Here is a 12,017-nt window from a genome sequence, read left to right as displayed (position 1 = left end):
ACAAAGACACGCAGTGATGAAAACTCTGACTGGAAGGCGCAATTTATACAATTCAAGAGGCATGGCAACCGTTGTACACCTACAGAGCAATAACTATCGGATCAACAGATTCTGGACTGGGGTTTTAGCATTGTCAGTTCATTCCAGCAGCTCGAGTGCCTGTGCGATACGCAAAGATAGAGACAATGTAAAGAAAGCTGACTTTTCGGAAACACAGCACTTCGCTGGACAATCAAGTCGTCTTGAGGGTAACCAACCACATCTACGGACCATGCCGCCGTCACCGACCTTCCCCTGCCTTATCGGCTAAGATATTTCATATTTTATATGGAGCCACCCATAAATTACGTTGCAGATTTTTTCCAATTTCCATCCCCTACCTCCCTGGTATAGCACCGTTCCGCTGAGTGAGAGAAGCGTACGTTCGCCCAACGGCCACGTCTGTTTGTCCTAATTAAACTAGAGGTACGAATCAAAAACGTGCGTGCTGCTTGTCATGAGAGGAAACCAACGGTATCCGGCCCTAGGTTTTAAAACATTTAAGAAAAACTAATATGATAATTGGCAACTACGTTCTTTACGCCGCCCGGCTTCCTCCCCTTGTTTCTTTAGGTTGCGTTGTATTAAAAACATCTCTCCTCTCTGTGCATAAGGTAATATATATGTTACATACATATGTATATATATATATATATATATATATATATATATATATATATATATGTGGTGTGTGTGTGTGTGTGTGTGTGTGTGTGTGTGTGTGTGTGTGTGTGTGTGTGTGGTGTGTGTGTGTTGTGTGTGTCGATGTGTGTGTCTGTGTGTGTCTGTGTTTCTGTATGTGTGCGTGTGCGTGTGCGTGTGCTTGTGCGTGTGCGTGCGGACAGCCTCTATGCAAAATCCGCCTCCAGCGTAACCAGACCCATTTTCCCGCTCCCCCGCCGTGCCACCACGGCCACCACTACCTGGTCGCGGCGCGCGACTCACCTCTATCTGGTTGGCGAACGGCGCGAAGTACCGGATGACGGACGAGGTGTGGTCGAGCCGGGCCACGGGCCCCACGCCCTGCATCAGCCGCACCTTGTCGTTGTACTCGGGGTGGTTATACATCATCACCCAGAACATGGTGGTGGCCTGTGGCCAGACGGTCGAAAATGGCGCAGGTCAACCAGCGGCCAATGACATACTCAGAGAACAGTTCAGGCTGGTCGGCGACCAAGGAGATGCTCGGAGAACAGCGCAGGTTAGTCGGCGACCAATGAGATGCTCAGAGAACGGCACAGGTCAGTCGTTAGCCAATGAGATGCTCAGAGAACGGCACCGGTCAGTTGGCGACCAAGGAGATGCTCGGAGAACAGCGCAGGTCAGTCGGTGGCCAATGAGATGCCCGGCAGTTGACAAACTGGTGGGCTTAAAGAAGCAGCAAAAGAAGCAACGATTGGTGCGTGAGCACGTTAAAATGCTACAAAATGTCACCGATTGGGGTGAACGATCGTTGATGTGATGTCGGGTGCTATGTAAGGCTAATACACTGGCACGCCTGCACGGGGAACACTTCAACTCAAGTTTAGCGTGATCGAAACAGAAGAGCTGGTGGGAAATCTCACGGGAATGTGTCAATAATGCACTGATATCGGAATAATTCAGCGTGGGCTCTATTGTCCGGATGGCTTTATCATCCGCCGAACGCAGCGTGTTTTGGGAAGCATTATAGATGCTGAATGTAAATCTACGATGGGTCCGATGCAGTTGGGGTAGACTTATACTTACCCATGGAATGTCCAACGTAATACAGATCTTTCTGACCCGTCGTTTCCAGAATGAAGTCGATCATGGCCGGTACGTCATACATACCCATCTGGTCCCACCTGGAAGAGCGGGAATTGACGTTAAACAGTAAACTACTGACTATGGACCAGCGAAGGCAAACTGCGTGTTACCCGGAATGCGTTTCGAACCACAGTGACGAATCTGGAATGGAATGGGGGGGACGCGTCCCCCTCTATCTCCGGATAGCAGGGAACAATCCCCCTATCTCAGCAACCTTCTGACAGGAAAAAAATGCATTTTTTGTAAGCATTTTCACTCATGGGGACCAATTTTCCACCATAATAAAGTTCCATTACATTTACTACGCTCTGTTTATCGTAAGAAAGAACGGAATTAAAGTGCTGCCAACGATTTTGCACGTTTTTTGCGCGTGGGTCATTACTCGAGTGTGCTGTAGCCCAAAAATTACCAACATCATGACCGGCATCACTTTGGTGTTGCGGTAATATTTTACGCAGTGAAAAGTTTTATATTGCTTTGCTTGCATATTGCATTGTCTTTTTATATCTTGTATATGTTTTAGTACCTACTTACCAATGAATGAAAAATATAATCTAGCGTCTGGAAGGACTCTTGGGGCACAAAGTAGGGAAATTGTTTATAATGTGCATCAACATTTTGTCCAAGACCGGGACATGAAGTTGAAGGCGGGAGACGACGACGCCGTCCGGGAGAGTCCATTATTAAGAACAGCAGCTGTAACGGGCGTTGGGAAGACTACAGTCTACCGCATACAACGTGAAGCCCAGAATGGTGCCAGACTGAAGTCGCCAAGCCGATCCCGACCAGCTGCAGCAAGACCAAGGGTGGATCTAGATCCGTTCGATGTTTGCGCGATGAGGAGAATGGTACACCAAATGTACATCGACGGAAAACATGTTACTCTGGACACCATCACGGATGCTCTTCACGAACAGCTCGGCGTCACCATGTCTAGATCCACCGCAAGAAAACACCTACTCGCGAACGGATTTAAGTACCGAAGGATCGACAAGCGCAAGATCCTGATCGAGAAACCTCATATTGCAGCAACGAGATGCCAGTTCTTGCGGGAGATGAAGAGGCTGCATAAAGAAGTTCCCGACAGCAAAATCATTTATACCGACGAGACATGGTACAATCAGTACGATATGGAGGACTTAGCGTGGCAGGACGGTAGTAAAATCAACGGACGGAAGAACGCCATTGGAAAAGGAAAAACGCTTTACCATTGTCCATGTCGGCTCTTCAGAAGGATTTATACCGGGCGCACTTTTCCACCTCAGGACCGACGGCAAGAACGCCGGCTACCATACGTCGATGAACGCCGACTGCCACGAGAAGTGGTTCACCGAGTGCCTGCTTCCGAACGTGCCAGAGCACTCTGTGATCATCATAGATAATGTCTCATATCATTCCCGTTTGTGCCAAAAACTGCCAACTTCTAGCTGGCGTAAAGCGGAAGTCCAGGAGTGGTTGCAGCAGGCGGGTGTGACCATCGACGAAGACATGCGGAAGGTGAAGCTGCTGAAGCTAGTCAAGTCCCAGAACCGGAATAAGGAATATTTTCTGGACAACCTTGCTAGAGAACATGGTCGTCGGATCGTTCGCCTGCCGCCGTATCACTGCGACTTGAACCTGATAGAGTTAGTGTGGGCACAGATGAAGCGCGTGATAATACGGGGGAACTTGACGGGGCGGAAAGAGGAGGTGGAACGGCTGGTGGAGGCAGGTGTCGCAGCTGTCTCTCCAGAGGACTGGAATAAGTGCTGTGAGCACGTCAAAAGGCTGGAGCAGCAGTACTGGACGAATGACGGGCTGCTAGAAGATCTCCCACCGGTTGTCGTAACAACCGATGATAGCAGCGACTCCGGCACCGGCTCCGGCAGTGACAACGATGAATGAGAACAGTATGACAGATCGATCATGAGAAGTGTTTCCGTTTCGTTCTTTTCAACTGACTTCGTAGCGTTTACGTGGATGTGGCATGTAGTTATGTGTGGGGTGTTTGAGCCGGATGTATCGTACGTATATCTGCAGCCGAATGTTCAGCGTTTTGTTAAATACCTTCAATAAAACTGAGCGAATCAATGTTTTGTGTTTGGGATTTTCCCATGTTATTCATGAAACAGCACCAGTTTGGAGCATTTACCGAATGAAAGTATAGCATAACTTGCTTCAAAGGTAGGCAATGAATTTAGAACGTAAAAATAATTGCCAACGAAAATAACACCAGTGCCAAAAATATGCACGTATATATATATATATATATATATATATATATATATATATATATATATATATCGACCAACCATATGAACATGAAGTTGCTGCAAGCAATGCAAACATCCAAAACTGCTATTGCTTCGAGAGATCCGCAGTGCTGTCCTGCAGGCCTTCCGACCCATTTTGTTGAGTTTGAAAAAATTTCAGCGTGATGCTCGTGACGAATTGATTGACCGGCTTTAATTCCGTTCTTTCTTACGATAAACAGAGCATAGCATCGAATCGCTAGGTATACAGTGCTGCTGATACCTATCCAAATGGCTAGAGAGCAGCACGCACAGGATTGTCTGAGTTTTTTCATTTCTTCAGTCGAGTGTCTATGTCTAAGCCGCAAGCAGGTAACTGCATCACCAAGTGCCTGAAAATCTATACATATCATTTTTTTAAAGGTGAACACCGATGATGCGCAGTTGTGTATGCCTTGCACTGTGCTTCAGAGAGCAAATGTTGTTCTTGTACGATCTGGTTCAAAAGCGTTCAAAAGTTCAGTCACGTGTTTAACGCCCTTTGACGTAAGATCCCGAATCAAGCACATAATCCAAGTTTCCACGAAGGTGGAAACCCTCGTGCTTCACCTGGTGCGATATCATTGGGATGCAGTAAGACACGACCTTGCAATTTGTGCTTCGTTTCTTCTGTTCATTTGACACCTGGGAGCGTTGTTGGATATGTAGGTACTTTGCATGGCAGTTCCATGATAACATGTATTGACCAATGCACGCCGAAATCGAAGATTCTACGGCGATTAGTTTTATGAAGCTTACAGTTCCAGTCACAGGTCGTAATAACGAATCGGACAGGTATATTATCAGATCATCATTAGCAAGATGGACATTTCGTCACATAAACAGTTTGAGCAGCTTTGGGTGAGAAAACTTTTACTTAAAATGTCGATAGAGTCCAACCCTGACACGGCCAGAACAGACCAGGATATTTGTCTTCCTCAGGGCTTTTCAAGACTGGCGAAAAATGGTAACTGCGGCGCACGAACTTCTTGAAACCGTCGCCTTTATCTATTGTGCACCTGGCGTGCAAGTCCCACTGGGTTAAATCACTTGCTGATCGAGGTGAAGAATCATATTTGAGATGAAGCTAAAAGAATGAAATCAACATATCTTGTTTAGACAAGAACAGATTTTGGGGACATGTTTAGAAGTGTTCTGTGGTGTTTTACACGCATACGTCATGCTTATAATAATCCTAATATTCCCAAAAAACTCGTTTATTGTGTTGTCTCAATTCGACCCTGGTCAGAATATCATGACCTGCGATAACTTATATATTGGCCAAATTAAAGCTGAATGTGCTGAACTCGACTCGAATGACGCATTCTTTTCTCTGACATTCAATCTTTTTTTGTGCGATTATCAGAAAATGGGATCCCGTCCAGCCATCTAAGCGAAGCATTTTGAGGACTTTAAAGATGCTGTAGGGCTAAACGAAAATTCGCATCAGGTACGGGATCTAACCTCGTTTGATATCTGGTGAGCCTGACTGGCGTAATGTCCCAAATCACATTTTTGTTCAAACTGGCGCCAAACTACCTTTCCCCGTATCGCTCTCAAGTCTCGTGTTAGTGGCATTTGGTCTGCGGAGATGCCGCGCTAAAACTGGACACCGGCTCGGGTTGAGGAATTTGCATTTCATATCGATGAACATGAGGACTGGTTTCAGACATAAACGCGAACAGGTCTGGATTTGTGTGGCAGGTAATCGCGGGGAATGATGCGTTCATCTCGCCGCTCAGGTCCAGCGGTATTGTTGAATGATTCCTGGTATTTTTTTTCCTGCCATAACGTTGATTCCCAGGTGGCATTCGAAAACAGGAGGCGCTCTTTAAAACAATCCCGTGGCTAAACAGCCAGCCGATCGTTACGACATTGATCGATATGCCGCAATACTTCAACCTTTGCTGGTACATATTCAAGTGGTGTGTTTGAACTAGTGAAGCGTCCGCAAACGACCTGAACTGGCAAACTGTTTATTCAAACATATGTAAAAATATTTGCCACATTTAGCGCAAGATTTGTGGACAAGCGTTTTGTGATTGGTTCATTGCAATGAATTGCTTTGGTCGCAAGCCAGCAGCCACCCATCAGGAAGACAGTCAGTTAAACTAGCTGATGATTTTGCAGAGGCATGTTTTCAGGATACAGTTAACGAATGGCCGTTAAACGGTTCAATATTTGTTTGTCTGAAAATATGTTCTGTTTTTTCGTTGTTGTACAGAGTGGAACAAAAACGGCTGGATAAGTAAACACTGGCTGAATAAGCAAGAGCAGACTTAAGCGTTTTGTCTCAGAGTTGTTGAGCCGTGTCTTCTGTATCATTGCTTGTCATACACATTCGTAAGATGTTCTTTGTCTTTCAATGCCCGGAAATTCCTTTCAAACTCCTGACAGTCTCTCAGAATATGTCATTCCGTGAAAATTGTGCGAATAATTGCGTAACAAATAAAAAAGCTTGCAAAGTTTTGTTTTGGCACCAGTCTTTCCCAAAACTACAAAGGGTTTTTCTGCGTATTATCCCACTTGGCCCGACCTAGGGCAATGACTTGACCTGCAGTGAGGTTTTGAAGTAATGCAAGTGTGCCAAATGATTAGGGAAAACGTACTGAAAATTTTGACGCTCCGTTTCTGTTTCCACTATGCTCAAAAGCTTTAGGGGATAATAAAGGTCGCTCCCCAGTTGGGTAATGGTTGGAAGTACGTACATACTTACATGGCGGCAATAACTTTCGTTGCAATTTCTTTGCTTCGTAATATTTCTTTTAACTAGGCTTCCTTTTCCATCTCCAAGATGTCCTATTTCATTTATTTCTTCCCTGTTTTCAAGTGTTATGATTTTGATCCCTGGCTATGCAGAATCTGCGGATACCAACCCTAGGAAGTCACCCAGGGGCAGCGCTACCAGGGGCACTGGAGACAGCCACCTCTTTGTCGTTTGCCAAGGGGAGCTTTATTTTAAATCCCCTTGAAATGTAAGGAGCCTCTATCATGGCAACAGGAGGTGGCAGATGACCGGGACATACACTGTGTGTCCGAATGGTCTAGATGGTTATATCCACTGTGCTGGAAAGAAAGCTCGAAACTGTAGTAAGACCTTCAAATCCATGGTACAGCACAAGGCACAGGATGTATTTGCATAGTAATGATCCTTTGTAGAACGTCACTTACGAAACGCGTGGCTTCTCATCCATTTTTACACAAATATCGTAGCGAGTGTTGTTTTATCTAGTCCCCCTATCCCAAATTGATGGCACCACCCCTGTCTTCAGTCACCAGGACCAATGCTAGTGAACTTACACCATACCTATTACTACGGCATGAGAAAACGAATGAAAAAGGATATGTCCTCTGTGCCCAACGTTTCAGGGAATGTATCTTACTGCTTCCAGGTAAGCGAAAGGCGATGAAAACAAACAAGGAAAATGTCCGAGGGTGATGAAAATAAAGTCATGATCCGGAACGACGGGACCAGCAGTCACAAAACTTCCGACTTTCGATGCGCCATAGTCGATCCTTTTCCGTTTTGAATATGTTACCTAGGGTACGGTTAAGTCTAACCGCCGTACATGATGAATACGATGGCCTTGTGTTAACTCCAATTTCATTACATGGAGCCCGCATGATATTTCAATTTGCACACAACTTCATGTATCCAACGTCGTGAACATAGCCGGCAGAGCGAGAGTTTCATCGTACTATGTGCCCAAATAACAAGTTTATTAGCTGTCAGCTGTGAAACATTGTAACCTAGGGCCAGGACAAGCCATAAAATCTAAAGAATTAAAAATTTGCATTTGCCGGCAGTCCAGTGGGTCATCCCTCACAGCCGCGAAATTGTATGTGATGTGCCATGAATGAAAACTTTGCTGCTGGAGAATGTCACGGCTTTCAGCCAGGTCAAAGGTCATGAAGATGAGGCGAACAGTGTCATTCACCGACAACTGAACGTTCTAAGCCTTCTGGCCCAGCTTCAGGAACAGGTCTCCTCGTGGTCTCTTCGTCGCTGTAGTTATAGTTGTGGCACATCGAGCGTTGAACGCTTCGTGGCAGTCGGTAGTCGGAGCAAAAGGAATGGAGTTGTCAAAAGCAAAACAAAACACACACTAACATTACTTTTGACCCTAATGCGTAATGGTTTAAAGTAATGTTTTTCGTGCTTTTTCGTGGTTATCTTAGATCTTGCCTCCCCACGGCGCTGTTATCAGAGCAAACATTCGTATAATCGGTCACCTCGCTTCATATATGACGAGCGTTTAGGGACAGCTGGCCGTGCACATGGGTTAGAAGCGGTGAGCACTCGCAAACAAAAAGGGGCTTAACGGCTTGTTTTTCATTACCTTTGATCTCACCTAACGTCACCACGGCATCAATATTCAAAGAAACCAAATTAATCTGACCTGTAATCGCGATGTCTGTTTTTAATTTTACAGTGCGGCATAATGTCACGTGGGTCGCACAACAGCATACAGTGGGTCACGGCGCTTCCCGGAGCATGGCAAAGGGCGGCTGATTCAAACGGATACCTCTGTTTGATGACTCTCATGCTACTCGTACGATATTGCCGCTTTGAGCCGAGACACATCATTTCGCCACAACGCAGAAAAGTACTTATGCTAACAGTGGAAAGCTATGTAAAATGCTGTGAATTCGAACACAAATTTGAAAATAACGGCACGGGTAGATTTGAATCAAGACCAAAGCTCTACGCCGCTGCCTCCAAGAACGTTCTACTTGGCACCGCGTATCATTTACTGTGAGACAATCACTTCACCCTGCATTTGCTCCCCAGTCCCGGGGCCGTCTCCTGCATTATTGCATGCTGCGACAAGAAATGCTCCTTCAGTTTTTGCCTGTACCGCCGCTACCGAGAGCTGCTGGCTGCTCCCCTCCCCCTGTCATTCTCCGTGTTTGCCTTCAGTCCCCGCATTCCACTGACAGTGTTGGTCATCACTGCACGCCAGCTCGCGTGTGGAGCCTGGCAAAACAGCGTGGCATGCGGCATACTCCCTCCCCTCCCCTCACCCCTCCCCCTCCCCGTCCTCTGCCCTCGAGAACTCTCGTGCGTGTAACCACCGAGCTGTCGGGGCGAGAAAGGGGAGGGGGGGGGGGGGGGAGAAGAACGCAGCGTAACAGGTGTGGCCGCGACCAAGGGCGGATCGAGAACGCGGCCTGGGGGGGGAGCAACCCCCCAACTTTGAAAGTGCTGGAGTCTAAAAACGTCTCCTGATTTTTACAAACTCGTATTTTGCCTCCTTTTAGCTAAGGAGTTCTTGAAAACAGCATTTCCTCTGCAACAGCTGTTTGGCATCTCTCCAATGCCCATAAATATAATCAAACGACATTTGTTGCCCGACTTTAGCCACCTGGGGGGGGGGGAGGGGGGAGGACAGGGCTAGAGCCTCTCGCCCCTCCCCTCCCCCCATGTATCCACGCCTGGCGACGATCGCATAACTTTCATCGAAATGCGCAAGGTTTAACACTGAAAAAACTCTTTCCGGGAGATTTCCAAAGCAGCTTCCATTTAAGACTGCATGGTTTGGTAAGCATTTTTAGAATTTCTCCATCAGGGAGTTCCGTTCCTGTGCTTTACATCGCACTATGTCTAGTCATCGGGTTCATTGAGAAACGCTCGTCACGACATCTGCGCCACACCAGACTGCTCTCAAGCAGGCACGTGGCGTGCGGTATCCGAGCTTGCTCACGTGAACTTCCAGAAGTCCGGCTCGTCGGCGGTCATGTTGACGTGCTGCCGGGAGTAGGTGTTGCCCCGCGCGTTACCCAGCCACACGTCGTAGCCGCGGTCCGCCAGCATGTAGGCTGCGGGAGGAGGCACGGGTGACACCGCCATCGCCACGGCGAGGGCTGGCGAGGGCCGCCGAGCGGGGCTCCGGGGACGCGCAAGAAATCTCATCAGTGCCCGCTTTTGGTTCCAGCATTTCTGGCGAATTGTTCCAGCAGTGGCAGGAACGCAGTGCGCATAGCCAAGCGGACACAGCTTCAAACGGCACACTGATGAGACATTTACGGCACATATCTAGACGGCACATAACGGCACATATTTAGAACGTGCTCCAAAGCTTCGGCCTTTGGCTGCCGCTCTCCGTGACTGTACCTAGTGCCCTGTCGGGCGGCTGCATGATCCAGTCGGAGCTGGCCGACAGCAGGCCGTGCTGAAGGTGGGCGACAGGCCGCGGCCCGGCGCCCGGCCCCGCCCGGCCGTACGGGATTCGGTGGATGGTGATGATGTAGCCGTCGCCGGTAGTGATGTCGTGCTCTTCGGCTGGGTAGCCGTTCTCCGCGAATCAGCTCCAGCTGGTGGTGGAAGGGGGAGGGGGAGGAACGACAAAGTTGGGTCAGGTCACTTACGTATTTTGCGATTCGCTCCTTTCGTGTTTCGCCGGGTAAATTCCCGAGCGGGAAGGCTCCAGCCAGTGCTCCAGTTGGACACTTGACACGTGACCGCAGGGTGACAGGTTCGAACCTTTCGACCTGGCGTGTCCCGGTGTCATCCGTAACAGTGAACGTGACTGACTGCGACGCCAGTGGTCACAGCAGTTGCATGTCCCAACATATTACTCGCGACATTAAACAAATACCGTGGCGGCCAGTACCCGAAAATAAATGGAAATGCGGACCATTTAATCAGCTGATTTTATGCCACCGGTTCTGGTCAGCCGTCAGCACATGTCCAATTCATCCACCTAGTTTCTCATCGAGTGCAAAAATGCGTGTCATTTGAGGCATCCAGATAAATTGCATGGACGCTCGGGTCATGGTGCCAAAGATGCGAAGTGGCAAAGATAAGTGGCACCGACTCTTATCAAGATCACAAGACCCTCCCGCGGTTCTGTATGGCTAAAACACCGGAAACCAGGTAAACGGGAAGAGCACTCATTAAGAGGCTGCTTTGAAGGACAGGTTGCATTTCCCACATGGCGCGCTTTGCTTGCCGATCTCGCTGCCTTCATAGCGCTCAGTCACCAGAGTAAGCCATGCAAACCTCATTCAAAGCACAAGAGCAGACCAGCCGAGCCATCGCCCACGAGCTTCAACTCGCGACCAAGAGGGGGAGAGGTGAACTCTCCTTCCCCTTTTGGAAGCAGACCCCGAACGATGCCAGGTAGACCCACCAGCACCTGAGACGTGATGGATCAGAAACTGGAGGTAATGACTTTTAAGTTTGGGAAAATGATTGTTTGCGACAGATGGCATTACAGCACATTTTCTTCCCAATGATTTCTGCGTATGTGTTATGTGCACGCGCCGGAGGAGCACAACTACATCAGATTAAGTGGTTTGCCATTGGCCTGATACAACCCTGGCCTTGATCCCATTTTGCATGAAGCGCGCTCTTTTGTTTGTCGCCGGTTGCAGAACTCTACGACTGATATCGCGTACGATGGGGAGCCACGAAATCCTTTAAAAAAATTCCGCACGTTTGTAAGGTATTTGGCGCCATCTGACATAACCCGTCATGAGATAAAAGCCAGTTTGATGATTTCTGGGTGACTGATCAAGATTGTTGTTTGCTGTCGATTGTTGTCTAAATTTTTCGATTCAACGATAAGATATTGAGATCCTGCGGGTGCTGTTATCCCCATCTCCAGGCGGCCGTGGCTGGCATAACGCCCAGGCGGTGTCTGGTTGGTCATGCCGTGCTGCGAAATTGGAAAGCTCGCGCCAGCACGGGCTGGCCGCTCCCACGCAGCGGAACAGCGCGGCGGACGTCTGGCAACGTCAGGTGGCAGGATGGGCAGTCCCACACTGATAACCCTTCAGTGCTGCCTACCGGACGTCTGTCACTGGCTGCAGGGGTGGCGAGTGTCGCCAGTACCCTCAGGAGTGGGCCACCTGGCGCACAGGCCGGCTGTGGGAGCAGCCGCACGTGGTGGCCAGCATTGGGCGGCGCAGGCCCAT

The 12,017-nt window shown here is 48.4% G+C and overlaps 1 protein-coding gene across 1 annotated transcript in view; it reads right to left on the bottom strand.

Annotated features, from left to right (window-relative positions):
* The window catches only part of LOC119092490 (lipase 3), a 31,531-nt gene extending 19,514 nt beyond the window's left edge, over positions 1–12,017 (bottom strand). The window contains exons 1-5 of the mRNA XM_037215451.1: positions 11,961–12,017; positions 10,213–10,393; positions 9,803–9,917; positions 1,762–1,865; positions 985–1,124 (exon numbers count right to left, since the gene is read on the bottom strand). Of these exons, the coding sequence (XP_037071346.1) occupies positions 985–1,124; positions 1,762–1,865; positions 9,803–9,917; positions 10,213–10,393; positions 11,961–12,017 (597 nt within the window). The remainder of the gene's footprint in view (positions 1–984; positions 1,125–1,761; positions 1,866–9,802; positions 9,918–10,212; positions 10,394–11,960) is intronic.

This window comes from Pollicipes pollicipes, unplaced genomic scaffold (assembly GCF_011947565.3).
Source record: "Pollicipes pollicipes isolate AB1234 unplaced genomic scaffold, Ppol_2.1 Scaffold_3447;HRSCAF=4054_pilon_pilon_pilon, whole genome shotgun sequence".
NCBI classification, from domain to species: domain Eukaryota; kingdom Metazoa; phylum Arthropoda; class Thecostraca; order Pollicipedomorpha; family Pollicipedidae; genus Pollicipes; species Pollicipes pollicipes.
The sequence above is the reverse complement of the archived record's forward strand: the minus strand, read 5'-3'. Positions and strand labels throughout refer to the sequence as shown.